Source organism: Balearica regulorum, chromosome 1, assembly GCF_011004875.1.
Source record: "Balearica regulorum gibbericeps isolate bBalReg1 chromosome 1, bBalReg1.pri, whole genome shotgun sequence".
Taxonomy (NCBI): Eukaryota; Metazoa; Chordata; class Aves; order Gruiformes; family Gruidae; genus Balearica; species Balearica regulorum.
In genome coordinates this window covers 67,559,424-67,577,563 of record NC_046184.1, presented here as the reverse complement: position 1 = coordinate 67,577,563, position 18,140 = coordinate 67,559,424, and the positions used below count along the sequence as shown (strand labels likewise).

Below are 18,140 nucleotides of genomic sequence, written 5' to 3'. Positions count from 1 at the left end.
AAATAATGTGGAATGAGGTGCACCTCTACCTTAAACAGGACCAAGACGTCTTTCATTAGGTTCATTTTGAGGGTAGTCTGTACACGCTTGGCCATAGAAACTGCCCTGGGAGGAATGTTATATTTGATTCCTTCTTGTTAGGAAGATACTGATGCAGCTTATCAGAGGAATTTGCTGTCATCTGGCTGCCCCTTCTCCAGGAACAAAGAAAATAGATGCAAGCTCATTAATGTGGCTTATACACAGTCCATTTTACCTTAGTATGTTTTGTTATAGTTACTTGAAAGGAGACACTGAGGACATGCGAGTTGCTTCAGGAAGATACGGGGTTGCTCAGGCGCTCCTGGTGCTGCGTCAACATTGAAACAATGCTCAGCTGCGTTGTCTCAGTAGACAAGTGGATGGAACTGATTCTGACTTCTTTCCTGGAGTCAAAACCTGTTCTTCTAGTGGCCTTTCGACAGATTTAATATTATCTACAGAAACTTTGTAAATACGGAGAAGATTATCTAGTGTTTACATAGAATCTCTGTCAAAAGGACTTAAGGGAGTAATGAGTAATTGCGGAGGAGGTATTTTAGCTAATGTTGTAATTAGATCACACAATTCCTAAATTTTAGGCTAGTTTAACTAGGAAGATACCTTGGTTTTTTAATTTTTTTTCTTGTCCTATGTTGCTAATAAAATGTGATTTCTTATCTGTGAAGGTCATGAATTGTTTTTGGTTTTGGGTAGGTGGCTATATTCAAGGAGCGGGAACAGAAGGAGATTGAAGCCATGCATGCTCTCAGGGCAGCTAACCTTGCCAAGATGACTATGGTGGATCGGATTGAAGAAGTCAAATTCTGTATCTGCCGCAAAACAGCTAGTGGATTCATGCTACAGTGTGAGCTGTGCAAAGACTGGTTTCACAGTGGCTGCGTGCCCCTTCCCAAAACAAGTTCTCAGAAGAAGGGCTCTAGTTGGCAGGCCAAAGAAGTGAAGTTTCTGTGTCCACTTTGCATGCGTTCTCGAAGGCCACGGCTTGAGACAATACTGTCTCTGCTGGTGTCCCTGCAGAAGCTGCCTGTACGGCTGCCGGAAGGGGAGGCATTGCAGTGCTTGACAGAACGTGCCATGAGCTGGCAGGACCGAGCACGGCAGGCTTTGGCCACTGATGAGTTGTCCTCTGCTTTGGCTAAGCTTTCTGTGCTCAGCCAGCGAATGGTGGAGCAGGCAGCACGGGAGAAAACAGAGAAAATAATCAGTGCAGAGCTACAGAAAGCAGCAGCTAACCCAGACCTGCAGGTAGGGATGTGGATATCTTGCTCCTTACTGTGCTTGTTCTTCAATGTGTTGAAATGCCTTATCTTTCTTGGAGAAGCCTGGGGGGGAGAGGGGAGGGCAATTAAAATATGAGAATTAGACGTACCGAATTTATCAAGTTCAGTGCTCCTCAGTCTCAGTTTATGGCTGGCTTCAGTCAGTTACACGCTGCTCCAGGAACAGGTCTGTTGCTTTGTGCTCACTGTCAATAGTAACTGCTGAAGGTGCTTGTAGGAAATGCCGGTTCAGATATAACAGCTGGCAGAGGGCCTGAAGATGTGTAAAGCAGTGGCTACTTTACTGTTCAAATGCCATTTCCCTCTTGACAAGAATCAAAGGTCTCAGTATTTATAATTTCTCATGGATTGTCGTTCTTGAGCATTTGATGTCTTGTTAGTAAATTTCAGGGAGGACTATAGGCAAACACTGGTACTTTTAGGGCTGATTTCTTCATCTTGAGATGGAGACCAGTAATCAGATGAAGTTGTGGTGAAGAAGTTTATACAACCATAGGCTATAATTTGGTAGCACTGAGCAGCAGCATCTAGATCTTTCTAGTCACTATTATTCAAAAACATGGAAATAAAATCTAATAGAACCTTTTTCCTTGGGTATTTCCCTCTCTTTCTTCACATCTGGCGTAACTAGGCTTTTCTGTGACTGTCCAGTTATCCTCAGGCCAAAAGAACCACTGTGCTCTTTGTTAGTAACTCAGACTTTTTTATAGGCTTTTCTGGAAATTTTATTGTTGCATTCCTATATTCCATTTTTCTTTTAGGGACACCTGACTAATTTCCAGCAATCAGCCTTTAACAGAGTGATAGGGAGCGTGTCCTCATCCCCACGGCAGACTTTGGATTACGATGATGAAGAGACAGACTCTGATGAAGACATCAGGGAGACGTATGGCTATGACATAAAGGTAAGTAATCGAATATGGCTTGTCTGTGTGGAATTAATCCAGAACACCTGTTTCTTATTAATTCAATTTATTTCAGAATATTTTTCATATCTCAAGGTCTCTGTTCATTCTGCCCGGGCTCCTGTTGCAGAAGTACTACTTCTTGATTTTATCTGAACGTCTCGGCTCTGGACTATTGGGAAGTTTTGTAATATTTTTAGTCAAAATTTCCAAATGTCCTGTGATTGAGTTTCAAAAGGTGCTATTTATTGCTAAGGAAAAAGATACACCTCTCAAGGGATTTGTATTTATAATACCTTGGAAGATGAACCTTGTCTTTATGCCCCATGCAGAGATACCATGATTCATAAATATAAGCGTCTATATGGAGAACTTTTCAACAGTTTTTGCCACAGCAAAAAATTAGTCTTTGAAAACTGCATGCCATGTAAGAAGTTTCCTGATGCCAGGGCTTCTTTCACATTTTCATACCTTTGTAATCCTTTAACCCTCATATAAAGGAGGTGCATCTGTTCAATTTTGGACGTGTGGAAATATTCAGGACTATGTGTCTGGATCATGTTGTAAAATTAGTGTCTGGATTCAGTTTGGAAATTGTAACTGCAGTTAGAATTTAGAAATATTTTAACTAGAGAAGAACTGTCATGAGAAAAGGTAATCGTATAGAGCCAAGTGTTTTCAGTGTGATGTAGTTCACTTCAGAACTTCTGAAATGTCCTTTTGATATATGTAGAGACAAAAGCAACGCCACTGTTTCTTGTGCAGTGGTTTCTTTTTAGCAAAAGTGTCATATCCACCTTAACAGATGCTAACTTAGAAGACAGTGTGGTCATGTAAATTCTTCTAAGGCAGAATTTCTGGTTTATAAAGGGGCAGCAAATTTTCCAGATATGATTTGCCTTAATCTCCTGTCTTTAGTATTTTGTTTCTAAGCAGCTTTATGCAAATACACACATTTGTTTTATAGTCCCATGTGAAATGCCAACAAGAGTACATTGCAATGGGATGCCGTAGCTTTTAATTAAATTAGTTTTATTTTAAAAAAAATCCAAACTGTTCATTGCATCAGGAGTCATAGTAAAGCATTTCTGAAAGACGTGGCATTTTCTGAGGCTGTGATAAAGCATGCATCAAGAAAGATGGCATATGCTTGTCTGGATCTGAGGTTTTTTGCAGGATTGTTGTTTAATTTGTTTAATGATTCTGTTGTCATGATTTCAGAACCTGTTACTTACCCTTTTGATTTGGATGTCCATCACTATATGTAATTGTAAAAATCTGCGGAAGCAAAGCTGATAGAAACCAGAAATGTCTTCTGTTAGGTCAACTAACGTGGTTGGAATAGCAGACAAATTTTCAGGCAACCAAATTCTTCAGGTCTGAAGTAGAAGCAGCAAAGTTCAAAAGATACAGCAAAGTTGCTTAGAGTTTAATTATTTTTATACTCTTGACTTTCAAGGGTTGGTGGTTTGGTTTTTTTTCCAGTTTGTCATCTACAAACATTTTCCAGTGGAGTGATGTGCCTAAAAAAAAAAAAGTATATAGATTATGATGCATCATAACTGGCTCTTAATAACTTCTTGTGGACCCTGTAGAAGTAATCCTTGGATACCTAAGGGTCTGTAGACTATATTTCACAAACCAATGTCTCAGATATCTCAAGTACAACAATGGCTACAAAAACAGATGTAAAAAGGCCTGTTTAATTATATTGTGCCTCTTCTAGTTAAAAGATGATTCTTGCCAGCAAATACTTCATTAGGAGTACAATAGCTAGGCTTGTTTTAAGACTTACTCCAAGCAGAGTGATTCACTGGTCAAATTTACTGCAAATTTTCTTCACCTTTAATTGCCTTCATTTTTGCCTCATGTATTTTTTTTTCTCATTTCTTTGCACCTTTGTTGCCTATAGCCACCAAATGGTTATATCTTTTTATTAATTTCCCTATTGGCCCTGAACTTTCTTTAAGCTAGTATAATGTGATATCCAGAACAAGATATAGTGCTAGATAGAACCTTTACTATAGAGGGAGACATATCTTCCTCTTTCCAAATATACTTATTCTACCTTTTCATCTGGGCAGTTTAAATCTGAATTTCCCACTTCTGGTTCTGTACTGATATCATTAGTATGCACTTCACTTCCTTTTAAACATGTAACTGAAAGCCAGAGAAAGATTACAGTTCTTAAATTCCCTTTTTATGTCATGAAATGACAGTGTCTGGGTGGTACAATTTCCTGAGTTGGCCATTTTGGGACCCACACAGCTAATCTTCAGGTAAATATTGTCAATAACTGCTCTATGGCCTTCCTCTTCTTTTAAGCCAGCTTCTTGTTTATTGTTTTCTGAAAGATTTCAGTCTTACAGGGCATGCCAAGTATGTTTAACTTGTTGCCAGTTTCATCAAAAATGTGATGGGGTAGTTAAGTTCTGGAAAGTGCTGTGGATATAGACAACTGGTTGGGGAGATTATCCTTATTATTTTTGCCTGAAGGGGTAAGGAGGAAGAGGGGAGAAGTGAGTACTGGTAGACATCAGGGAGTCTACACAGATGGGCTTGTGTCTTCTCTGGATTCTCTGTCTAATGTAATGCAAACAAAGCTTCTCCCACTGCCAAGAGATTCCTCATCTCTTTTCTTTTATTGGATCCACCTGCATCTGAAGGCATGTGTCCCATTTCAGTGTGGTGCATCTAAAAATCAAGCAGCTGTCCTACACAACGCATTGAGCGCAAGCCAGTGCCATCATTATTCTGTCGATGGAAATATTCACAACAGTTTCAAGTATTACAGCCTTCTTCCTTTTGGTGTTTGGTTTTATCTTAAAATGGTTCAAGACTACCATAAAAGTTCTGATCCCAGGACAACATTTGATTGTTTGCCATTATGTGATCATCCATCTGTTTATAATTTGTTGCTGTGCCGGAGCACACCCTATTTTTTCCTCACCTGTAAGGTCTTTAATCGTTTCTTTCTATAGTAACCATTATTTACTCAGCATACCCCTTCTTTATTAACGATAACAGTCTTTATGGTCTTGCAGTCACATTTTTCAAACAAAAAGATTATGTAGGCTGAGTCAGCTTCTTGTCATTACGTTTACTTCTGAGGATTACACTTGAGTGACTGCTTAGTGAGGAGACCTGTCAAATGTTTCTCACAAGCTGGCTAAAAAATCTATTGACCTATCTCCAGAGAGACATCCAGTATTTAAGTAGGGATGTAACTTGTACCTTTCACATATGGTCTTGGTGTCTCTGGTGGGGTGCTTCAAAGTAGGATTTTAGAAACAGCAGACTGGCCGGTCTTAGTAGAATTTACTTTGAAGTAGGTATTTTCTGGATCTAGATCTTGCATGTTTTCTGTGGGTCTTTTTTAGGACAATGCCAGCGTAAAATCTTCTAGCAGCTTGGAGCCCAATTTGTTTTGTGATGAGGAAATCCCCATTAAATCAGAAGAAGTGGTGACACACATGTGGACTGCTCCCTCATTCTGTGCTGAACATGCGTATTCATCTGCTTCTAAAAGCTGCTCTCAAGGTATTTGCTTTTCTATGCGTTGAGATAAAACTGAATAGATAGCTGGGACGAGCAGTCAGTAAGGAGAGGAGCTGCTCTGTGTTAGTTGTGGAGGGTATGTTGTCTATAAGAAGGTACAGTAGAGTTACATTGCAGTTGTTTCCTGATGTCTGATGTATAAACCTGTGCGAAGGGCTTTTGCTTGAGATTGTCTCCCTCCTTAGAGTGTTGTGGTAAAAAGTATGTAATTTCTTTTTGGGTTTGATCTCTTCCTTTTATGTGACTTGCCTCCTGTCTGAAAGGTTCTAGCACTCCAAGGAAGCAGCCTCGGAAGAGTCCGCTGGTACCTCGCAGTTTGGAGCCCCCTGTATTGGAGCTGTCACCTGGAGCAAAAGCTCAGCTAGAAGATCTAATGATGGTAGGAGATCTACTAGAGGTATCCCTGGATGAGACTCAGCACATCTGGCGGATTTTACAGGCTACTCATCCACCCTCTGAGGACAGGTTCCTTCATGTCATGGAGGTATGGAACTTGAAGAAATATTCTGGTATTAAAAAAACCCCCCACATTATTTTGGGCTTTTTTAAAAAGTACAATCTTGGGTAGTTGAGTGCTTAGTTACTTGACATATTTGGATTTCAACCGGGGAATAGCAGATTCCAGAAAAATAACAGAATAAGAGATCCAAAAATTCAGTTCTTGATCACTCATGCCATTGCACTGTCCTCCACAATTAACCATATTTAGAAGAGTTTTTTCAGGCAGTTCCATAAGCAAATCTTTTTTTAGAAAAGATAAGGTTAGGGAAGGAAATGCTGTTCTTCATTATGCTTGGAACCAGAACCGATCTGCAAAAGAATTACAAGAAACATTTAGGAAGATGGAAAGTCTACACTAGCTTATATAACTTGATGCTTGTATGTTGCTGAACTTTTGTTGTTACTGGGAAAAGAACACTGCTTTTCTAATAAAACATGGTTTGGTAATGCAGGTGATAAGATTCCTATTCTTTCTCAGAATAACATAGATATAGTAATTTTTTTATTAATATTCTGTGAAGATGTACTGGTGTCTCTGCTCAGCTGACAGTGAATGAGGCAGGCTTGTCTGCTGATTCTGAGGTCTAGTTCAAATCATTCATGCAGTGGCTAAGTGGTGTGTGCAACTGAGGGGTGTGTACTGGAAGAGAAGGTAAACACTAGTGTTGAAGAGCTGTACTGGAACCCATCCTTTATCATCTGTCAGCTGAAGATGGGGATCAGTTTGACCATACGTAGTTATGGAGTATATGATTGTTTTTTGAGTTACTGAACAGCACAGGAAATACATTGAAGATGGTTCGTTCTTGGCTTTTGGTAGCGTACACTAAGGTAAGATGGAAGGTTACATGCTGTGAACAGCAAGGTTAGATGGACCTATGAATCAGTTATCTCATTTTCTGAGTGCCATCCATATACAATGGATAAGTCAAGGTGTTTCCAAACTGCCATCAGTTAGGACAGTAGTATAAAGCAGACCCTGCCTCCAAAGCAGTACAGCTTTGCCATGTTTTGACCCCAGTACTTCACTTTGTAAGCTTAATGGTCTTTTAATGTAATAGTTTTGGCATGGAACTGATGAAGAGCAATTTGAATGCCAGCAGATAGCAATTTATAAATAGTATGCCAGACTGTTAGATTAATAGTTAAGTACAACTCTTTTTTGGGGGGGTGGGGAGGTTACAACATTTTCTGGTTAACCCTCATGAATACTTGTTTGACCAGAACTATCCATTTTGAATTCAATACTTTTCTATGTCTATTTATGTGCAAAATAGGTAGATTTTGTAAAATAATCTTCAGAGATTTGTTTTTGAATGGAGTAGCTATATTAGGTAATGTACAGTAAACAGAGTCTTTCTTTACTGGCTTATAGTATGTCCTTAATATATTAATAATTATTAAGGTTAAAGTATGTAGCTGGATTAACTGAAATTGAGTCAGTTCTGTTTGTACAAAAGAGCTATACATGTGAATCTTTCAAATATAAATAGGACTTGTCACTGTGGATGCTACCTGCAGTGACAGAGTTTGCCAATTTTAAGTCTCACTTCTGAACTGAATCTGCTATTTAGGAGTTGTTAATGACACCAGGATATTTACAATGTGTGCCAGTTTGGGAGCTATTCAAATAATGGATCTGTTACTTTCTTCTCTTGCTTGAGTTGATGATACATTTTAAGAATTCACAAATTGCTCTTTCTTAATCTCCAGAATAGCAATTGCTTTCTCTCAAAAATAATTACAGGCAAGACTGACCTAGGATGAAAAATAAGCAAGAGCATCTAACAAATGATTAATCTTCTCAACTTTTATTAAAAAGCAATGTGAGAAAGGAGTTGTAATTATTGCTTATTCTGCCTCCTTACCCTTGTTGATGATTTACTTTTTCCAATGGACATTATTGATTCACTGTACTTTGATGCAGTAGATACCACTTATGATGTTTTTCTAGTATGGTGAAAATAAAGTTGAGCCCCTTTTGGTGTAGAATTTGTAACAGTATGTTGTTGAATAGGTTTCTTCATCCCATGCCAGGGTAATGGTGGAGGTAAAGACATTTCAAACCACAGGTTTGCTCTATATGGAAACTTGCATGTGAAAAAAAAAATGTCTTTTTACCCTTTCTATGAAGGATGACAGCATGGATGAGAAACCACTGAAAATGAGAGGGAGAGACTCTTCTGAGAGGAAGCGGAAACGAAAGCTGGAGAGAGCAGAGCAGTTCTTTGGAGATATGAAGCAAAAATCTAAAGAGTTGAAAAAACTGGAAAAGCCCAAGAAGAAGAAGCTAAAACTCACCATGGATAAGACAAAGGAGCTGAACAAGCTGGCAAAGAAACTGGCTAAGGAAGAGGAACGGAAGAAAAAACGAGAGAAGGCAGTTGTGACAAAGGTGGAACTAACAAAGGAGAGCACAGAGAAAAAAAGAGAGAAGAAAGTTCTAGATATTCCTTCTAAGTACGACTGGTCAGGAGCGGAGGAGTCGGATGATGAGAACGCTGTATGTGCTGCACAGAACTGCCAGAGGCCCTGCAAAGACAAAGTGAGTTTTAGCTTAGTTCTACTGTGGGCAATTCTATGTGAAGTCAAAAACCCCAGTGCAATTTAATAATTGGGTTGAACAGCATGAATGAACAAAAGAAGTGGTGTGATTGGAAATGAGAGAGGATCGAGTAGTACTTGGGCCGGTACACAGGTGCAGTAGATAAAACTACAGAACTTCCTTATTCTCTTAGGTACTTTAAAACAGGAGAAGATGGAGAATTGGAAAAGGTACTCTCTCTTGGTTGGGGAGTTTTACCTCTTTCAAGCTGTGTTAATTTTTTTGCCGGCTGTGCAACACACATTGTCTGATTCAAAGATTCAATGCTGTGACTCAGCTAGAAATGTTCCTGACTTCATTGTGTTTCTGAGCAGAAGTGGGCGATGTTTGGTACTCCTAAATGAAGTAAATTGTCTCTATTTCTTGCATGCAGTCTGTGAACAGTGATCTTGCAGGCTGAGGTATTGACAAACTGCAGTGCTGCACTTTTCTCATTGGAGATAAACAATCGGTGATGTTTAAACCTAGTTGGATTATTACAAAAGAAACTTGATCTGCCTCTGTCTATGGTATTGCCTGTTCTGATTGTCAGCTTTTAACGTGGACTAATTGATGGTCAAAAATTTTTTTTTTCCTGGAATGTGTATTTTCTGCCTTTTAGAAAGAAGAAAAAAAACCCATTCCCAATAATAACTATAAGATTGAAACTATACTGCACTGGCTTGCAAAAGAGAGAGAGTAGGAACAAATGCCAAGAACTTCTTGTTTTGCAAAGTTGAAACATGGAATTCAAATGCATTCATTTGAATGCTTGAAAAAGACCAGTTTTGAAGTCTTAATCTTAGACCAAGGTTAGAAATTACACTGGAAGATGAATTGCTCAAAAAATGATACAGTCTTTGTACCACCATTCTGTTTACTTCACAGATGATAATTAGGTTATATTAGTACATTTTTACAGAAATTTAGATTGCGGAGGGAGAAGAGTGCCTTTAAGTTCATATTATAAAGAAGGTCCTACAAAATTCATGGAACTTCCATAAATGAAACTGAATAAAATTCCTGATTGTGTAATCAAAGCTTTTAATGGAATGACTGCCCTTCTGCAAGGTTGGACATCTTTTTGTACATTCAACAGGTGAATGCCATATAAAGTAAAAAATGGCAGATACAGGAAAGTAATGACTGAGGCTTCAGCTGTTAGTGTCCATTACTAGTCACTTTTAAAAATTTGTTCAGGAATAGTTTTCCTACAAACTAAAGTAAAATCTTGAGGTGATCATGTTTCTTCATTTTAGGTAGGTTACCACTACTGTTATTTTTCTAATATATTTTTATTTTTACATTCCTCTGTAAGGTGAAAGCAGAACTACAACAGTAAGAATTTTTATAGCTGTACCAGTGCATGCCATTAAAATTAAGAATCTGTGTTCGTTATTCTGCTGATCTCAGTTTCTGGCCACTGACTCAAATTAACATGTACTTTTACTCAGGGAGTTACAGAAATCTAATAGTGAATCTTTCTTCCTTCTTAAGTTCTAATTTCCTTTTCATGAATTTCCTAATTGTTCTAATTCAAGTTCAGCGCAAAGTTTGAAATGTTGTAGCCTAAATATTCTTGACAGTTCGGAGGTACAGTCTGCATGCATTTTTTTGGCATTCGGTGGCCAGCTGTATACCTAATACCTACCTGGCTGGTAGAAAAGTATTAAAGCTGCTGATGTCATATGGCTTTTTTGTAGCCAAAAGCAGTAAAAAGTCCTTCTGTTTTCTGTAATTTTTAAGTTGCAAAAGGTTGATGATGCAGTCTAAGGGGATGTATATAATTTAGGATGCGTATTTGTAGAATCTCATCTATGCTGAAGTAACTGTCCCTGAGCAAGCTCCTATTTTAAATGTGTTCTAGTCTGTGTCTTTCATTTGAGGAGAGCCAAGTGCCATACTCCTCTGTAGTAGTACTGTGAAGGTCTAAGGATGGGCAAGGCTTCTTGGAAGAGTGTTGTTATCTATTAAACTGAAGCAGCTTGTTAAACGAAGCTCTATAGGGCATTAAGTTGTGCCCAAAAGCTTTTGTGTTCTAGGTACATCAAGTGGGTTCAATAGAAAGTATTTTCTTCATGGAAACTATGCCTATCTGTCTTTCCTTCTAATGTGCAACATGTCACTGATCTGATCTCTTGCAGGTGGACTGGGTGCAGTGTGATGGTGGCTGCGATGAGTGGTTTCATCAAGTTTGTGTTGGTGTCTCTCCAGAAATGGCTGAGAATGAGGATTACATCTGTATAAACTGTGCAAAGAAGCCAATGCAGGGACCAAGTAGCCCTGCTCATGCACCACCTCCTCCTTTCTTATTGAGCTACAAACTACCAATGGAAGATCTTAAGGAGACAAGTTAGCAACTACTCGATGTCTGGAACTTACTGGGAAACGGACCACTGAAACCCAGAATGAGAGGGTTTGAAGCTAATGTAGCCACTGAGCTTCACTTCCAAGGATGTACAGACCTGCAGCAGAGTTGGTCCCTTCCTTACAGCTGGCTTCCTTCGTACAATGGGGACGTCAATGCAGTGATACCAACTCATCTATGCAGACATCGCCTGATTAGGAGCTCCAGCCAGTGTGTTTTGACTTGAGTACTTCCATCTTTGAGTGTGGCTGTTGCTCTTAGAGACTGAGCAAACCAGAGGCTGTTAGATTAGACACTTCAGGGTGTTAGAAGTACATGTTGGCAGTGGAGCTGGCCTGGAATTGGTGGGCATAGGCAGGAGCTTTTAGGCCTACCAGGTTACCCTAAGGAGGTGACTTTGGAAGTTATCTTTTGCCTCCCCTTGCCAACCCAGTGAGTAGGGCAATGTCTTGGGAGAGTTAAGTTGCCTCCATATCCAGGCAGCTAACACTACACTATAAGGACGGGAGCAAGTGGATGAATTTCTTTTCATTTCTCTTTTGTAGCTAAAGGGCAGAGGAGCTCATGATCTCAGAAATCAGCAAAGGTTCTGTTTACCAAAAAAGAAACCCAACTCTACTCCACTAGGCAAAATTTTTTCCTTAGTGGGGAATAGCTGATCTTCCTGTCCTGAGGAGGGCCAGAAAGCATTCATGAAGATGTCTAGCTAGACCAGAGCTTGGGAAAAGCAGAGTGCTTCCCTTTCTACAGGGGTGCTCTCTCCTGTTCTAGGCTTTGCTTAGAATTCTGCACTCCTGCACATTAAAGTTGTCTCACGCAGGATGGAGCTGGCAAGGAGGTACAGCACCCAGGGCACCAGCTTCTGTGATCTGTACCCAGGGATGGGAAGGAAAGAAGACAGCCCACTTACCTCAGAGGTTACACTGACATGTGCTTCTGTGAAAAATTTCACTCACAACTATTTCCAGTATCACCAGGCTACGGGCATGGCCTCAAGCGATACGAGCAAGCAGTCTGCAGATACTGTTCGCAGTGCAAATCCCCCTCCCTGCTGGCTTTGCTGGATGTGTACCAGCATACAATCAGCAACAGTTCTTGTTTGAAGTTGCCCCTGGCTTTGCCAGAGGACCAGAGGGCTTGGGGTCATCCTGGGTGACAGTTGTTTTAGTAAATCCATTTTTAAAGAAGGACTTGTTTTTACTTTTTTCTAAATGTCTCAGACTACTGACTTGTTCTATAAATAGATTATTTTTCTTTGATTTTTTTATACTTACCACTGTTAACCAGCAGCACAGACAGAGGTTCACAAAGCAAAAACCTGCCCGTGGGCTTGGGTTTTTTTACTCCATTCCTTCCTTGTAGTACAAGGAATTAGCAGTTACCTTCCCCATTCTAGCCTGACCAGCTGCCTGTGTTTAAATAGGTAAATACATTTCATGTGCTACCTTTGTGTTTGGGTTTGTTCCTATTAGTGGGGCATCTGGGCCTTAACGACTCCAATGGATGCTGGCTTTGTGTATGTGAATGTCTGAAGCCAGCCACTGGGCTGTCTTGTCCCCCTCTCCACTCGCTCCCTATTGTGTTTCCATTCTTCTGCAGTTCTAGGAGTGTTGTAAGTAGTGTCCAGTCTTACTAGGAGCTGGATTGGGATTTAAAGAAATATTGACAAAAACAAAAGTCTTCTGTCTTGGCTGTTCTGTGTCCCTTCTTTTGTTCTCTAATATTTGGAAGTTTATTTATCTGGCAGAATTATCCATCAAAAAAAAAATTCACCTCAGGTAGACGAACTTGATCAGTTTGTTTTATTTGTGCCTGCTACCTGGGAAGAGGAAGATGTGCAAAAGAAAAAGAACTAAGGTGGAGGGCAGAAGATACAGGGTCTTGAGAGCTTTTGACTGCACAAATTTGGCACAAACTTCTAATTCCTACTCCTTAAAGACTAATATGGTTTTAAGAGCAAGTTGTGGTTAAGCATGTGGCTGAACGGGCACCCTAGCAAACTTAAGAGTATTATTTGTTTATTTATGAAGGAGTCTGTGGTATAGCTTAGACTATACCCTCTTTTTGCCTCCAGTTACATTTTTTTCTTCTCAATGTATGCTTAGTTTTGGTAAACTGGTTTAAACAGATGTTACTTTCCTTCAAGCTTTAACTGATGGTACTACATAAATGTTTCCCTATATGGAGTGGATAGGCTATCTGTCACAAATGTTTAATCGTTCCAAAAGTAGACTAGTACAAGATTTCTTAAAGAATCCCAGTGTTCTGTATTTCTTCTTGACTCCTAGAATCCGTGACACAACAGGGAAGATATGGTTAGCATGTCCTGTTAACCACTGAGCATATCCTCTTAATCATTCCTACATTCTCTGTTGCGATAAAATCATTGTTATATGTAATGACCATCAACTGGAAAAGAGAACTTTTAGTAAATCTGCATTGAATGTGTCTGAGTAGAAGGTGTGGTGGAGAATGTTAATAGTAGCAGTAGTTACAACGAGGTGGAAACAAACAGCTATCTGTGCAATGGTCAATCATTCTGCTTGTAACCAGCATAGAAGAGTAAACAACAGAAAGAAATGTGCAAATAATGTGCAAAAGGTCACATTTTTAGTAGCTGGTTTTCATATTATCACATGGAGAGGCTTTTTATTACGCTGTTGAAAGGAGGTTGCCACACTTTTTCTAGTTACGGATCTCTCATCTGCTTTCGAGTAAGGGGTTCATAAACCGAAGACCATTAGCTTTACATCTTATTGTTTAAACTTATTTTTTAAGAGCATAATTCCTCTCAAAGGATTGCTGATAGTATGAACTTATGAATAAATGTTAACTTTTGGAAAAAAAATCTGTAGATATGTAGTTAGTGGTTGAAAAACCTAAAACTACAGCTGTGGTATTGTCTCCAGAACTTAGGGGTCTGAATTTTTATAAAAACATATGCAAAGCAGCAAGCCAAAGTTAAGCTAAGGAAATAATTTTCATACATGTCTGCTACAGCTGTAGGAAAAATCTCATGCTTTGGGGACAAAATGCCAGTATACAGAAAGTCTTAGCTCATGTATCTAGAAAGGTACATATCTTAATGCCATATTCTATAAAGGGTATTAGCCACTGTTCATGTTACTTCTTTTCATGTGTCTGACACAAAAGGTCAAAGAAATGACCTGAGCTGTTGTGAGGAACTAAAAATGACCAGGACTTGGGTTGTATATGTTATCCAAACCATGCAGTTTCAAGCTTATTTTTTTTTAAGAACTAGGGCTTGGAATTCTGGGGCTTTACTTGTGTAGAGATAAATGTCACTCCTGAACTTCAGTACCATTGCTTTTAGGAGTCATGCTTTTGACAGATCATCTGTACCCGGATGCTTGTGCAGCCTGGACTATTGGATGATGAGGCCTTAAGGTAAAATTGATGATGATATGAAAATTATCTTAAGGGATTGGAATACAGTCACACAGCATAAGTTAAAGAGATATCTGTGTGTTTTGTTAGTCACACTGTGAAGCTTGCATTGATCTTTTCAGGTTTTGGAATTGTAGAGTAATTTAGGTTGGGGGGACTTCTGGAGGTCAATATGGGTCAACCTCCTCACCAAAGCAAGGCTGACTTTGAAAGGAGGGCAAGTTTTTCAGGGCTATGCCCAATCATGTTTTGAGTATTTCCAGAGATGGGCATTCAACAACTTCTCTGGCTTCCTGTTCTGGTTTTGTACTATCTTCAGTGCAAAGTTTTGTGTGCTATACAGTCAGCTGCTCACTTGCTGTAGCTTGCCTGTTGCCTCTTGAAGAGTCTGGCTCCATATTTTCTGTAACCATCTGTTAGGTAGTTGAAGGCTGCAGGTCCTGCAGCCTTAATTTCCAAGCTGAACAAAACCCAGCTCAGCCTCCCTTGAGCCATGTCATGTACTGCAGCCTTCTAACAATCTTGGTGGTCCTCAGCTGGACTTATTTCAGGTTTGTCAGTGTCTGTGTACTGAGGAGCCCAGAACTGGATATTTTACTCCAGCTGCAGCTTCAGGTGTTGACTACAGCGGAAAAATAACTTCCTTTAACCTGCTGGCCGTGGTCTTACTGTGCGGCCTGGTACTGGGTTAGCCTTTATGTCTGCAAGGGGGCACACTGCTGACTCCTATTCAATGTGTCCACTGTTAGCCCCAGGTCCCTTGATTTATTATTTCTCAGGTGCAGGACTGATGAATGTAACAAATTTTCTATCAGCACATCACTTCAGCCAGTCAAGATCCAACTGAATGGGAGCCCTCTCCCATGTTTTGGGTTGTCCTGTTCCCATCCTCCTCCCATCATTCAGTTTGGTGTCATTTGCAAGCTTGATGACGGTGCCATCACCCAGGTGGCTAAGACATAAACCAGTATTGTCTCCAGTACCAACCCCTGTGGTACTCCACTTGCAGCTGGCCACCTCCTAGATTTCAAATCATTGACTAAAGTCTGAGCACAGCAGTCCACCTCATTTTTCACCTCCATTGTAGATTGTCCATCCGCTCTCTGTGTTTTTGCTGTACGTCAGGGTAAACAACCACTGCTCTCCTTTCATCCATAGGACTCATCACAGATCGCAGCCAGATTGGGCTAGTGCTGTAGTGGTGACTATTACCGGTCACTTTATCCCTCATGGGCCTGAACGTGGTTTTAAGGAAGATTTGTTCCATAATCTTCCCAGGGACCAGAGCGAGACTGGCTGCCCTGTAGTTGCCTGCATCCTCCTTGTTTCTCCTCTTCACTGAATGGGCGTGTGAGGTGGTTTAGGCCCAGCCGGCAGCTGAGCACCATGCCCCGCTTGCTCACCCCTCCCCTGGCAGGACGGGGAGGAGAACGAAAAGACAAAGGCAAAGCCTCGAGGGTTGGGGTAAGGGCAGGTTACTGGGACAGCAAGGGAGAGGGAAACAGTCAACAACAGTGCTGATAACAGGTAGTAACAATGGGTGATAACAGAGAACAATTTACCGATCCGAGGACCAACCTCAGCCATGCTGGACCTGCCCCTGCCCGACTGGCCCCCTTTTATGGTGAGCATGACGGCACATGGTATGGAATAGCCCCCGGCCAGCTTGGCTCACCTGTCCTGGTTCCTTGGGAAATTAACTCTGTCCTTGCCAGAACCAGGACAGCATGACATGCAGAACATTGCAATCCATTAAGAAAATGATCTTCCATGCAGACATTTCCCAGGGGTTCCTTCATTGTTCTGGCAAATAAGATTCAAAGAATAAAACCCAACCTATTTGAATTGGTGTTTGTAAGATGCATGGAAAACTCTAAATGGCAGAATCGAGCTGCTTCTTACCTGAACTCCACGTGGGTTGGTGAGCAGTGACATCAGTTCCATACATCTAGATACAAGTCCAAGCTGGTCTGGTTGAAGTCAATGTTTTTGATGCATAGTCCTTTTCTACACAGTTCTTCACACTGGAAGAAAAGCATATTACGAATCAGCATGAACGGGGTCATCTGATCTAGAAGAAATGAAACAGTCTGCAGCCTTGTTCATTCACCAGCAGGCTGTTTACTAGGCAGCTGTCCAAGGACAGCTATCACCTTTATTTGGTGTTCTTCTAACAACAGTTACTAGAAGTGCAACACTGAGTTGTAGCAAAGTAAAGCAAGAACTATTCAGATACTCATCAACTGCATATCAGACATGCCTTGCTGTCATTCTAGGTATGTGTTGCATACCTTTAAAAATAATGACTGATTGAAAGAAACGCTGTATGTTAACAGTCATTTTGTATGTTTGTGGTGGGTCGACCCTGGCTGGGGGCCAGGTGCCCACCAGAGCTGCTCTATCACTCCCCTCCTTCTCTAGACAGGGGAGAAAAGGTATAACTAAAAAAAAACTTCTGGGTCGAGATAAGGACAGGGAGAGGTCATTCTCTAATTATCATCATGAGCAAAACAGATGGAACTTAGAGAGGGAATTCATCTTATTTATTACTAAGCAAAACAGAGCAGAGGAATGAGAAATAAAACCAAATCTTAAAACACCTCCCCCCACCCCTCCCATCTTCCTGGGCTCAACTTCACTCCTGGCTTCAACCTCCGCCCCCCCCAGCGGCAGAGGGGGACGGGGAGTGGGGGTTACAGTCAGTTCATCACACGGTGTTTCTGCTGCTTCTTCATCCTCAGGGGGAGGACTCCTCTCGTCGTTCCCCCGCTCCAGCGTGGGGTCCCTCTCATGGGAGACAGTCCTTCACGGCCTTCTCCAACATGAGTCTCCTCCACGGGGTGCAGACCTTCAGGAACAGACTGCTCCAGCGTGGGTCCCCCACGGGGTCACAAGTCCTGTCAGCAAACCTGCTCTGGCGTGGGCTCCTCTCTCCACGGATCCACAGGTCCTGCCAGGAGTTTGCTCCAGCGCGGGCTTCCCACGGGGCCACAGCCTCCTTCAGGTGTCTCCACCTGCTCTGGTGTGGGGTCCTCCACGGGCTGCAGGTGGAATCTCTACACCCCCTCATCCTCCCTCCATGGGCTGCAGGGGGACAGCCTGCTTCACCATGGTCTTCACCACGGGCTGCAGGGGAATCTTGCTCCGGCGCCTGGAGCACCTCCTCCCCCTCCTTCTGCACTGACCTTGGTGTCTGCAGATGTTCTTACATCTTCTCACTCCTCTCTCTGGCTGCAAAAGTGCTCTCTAACTGTTTTTTTCTCTTTCTTAAATATGTTATCACAGAGGCGCTGATTGGCTTGGCCTTGGCCAGCAGTGGGTCCGTCTTGGAGCCGGCTGGCATTGGCTCTGTCAGACACAGGGGAAGCTTCTAGCAGCTTCTCACAGAAGCCACCCCTGTAGCCCCCCTGCTACCAAAACCTTGCTACGCAAAACCAACACAATGTTGGAAATGAAAGATCTTAAAAAGGGTGGAAAAAGTTTCTTAAAATTGT

General features: G+C 41.2%; 1 protein-coding gene across 2 annotated transcripts in view; it reads left to right on the top strand.

Moving 5' to 3' along the window:
• KDM5A (lysine demethylase 5A) overlaps window positions 1-13,671 on the top strand; it is a 50,797-nt gene extending 37,126 nt beyond the window's left edge. For both annotated transcript variants that reach the window (XM_075756552.1, XM_075756542.1), the window contains exons 23-28: window positions 736-1,287; window positions 2,084-2,227; window positions 5,608-5,767; window positions 6,049-6,269; window positions 8,421-8,831; window positions 11,015-13,671. In XM_075756552.1, the coding sequence (XP_075612667.1) occupies window positions 736-1,287; window positions 2,084-2,227; window positions 5,608-5,767; window positions 6,049-6,269; window positions 8,421-8,831; window positions 11,015-11,227 (1,701 nt within the window). In that variant the 3' untranslated portion in view covers window positions 11,228-13,671. The remainder of the gene's footprint in view (window positions 1-735; window positions 1,288-2,083; window positions 2,228-5,607; window positions 5,768-6,048; window positions 6,270-8,420; window positions 8,832-11,014) is intronic.
• Window positions 13,672-18,140: the final 4,469 nt, after the last annotated feature.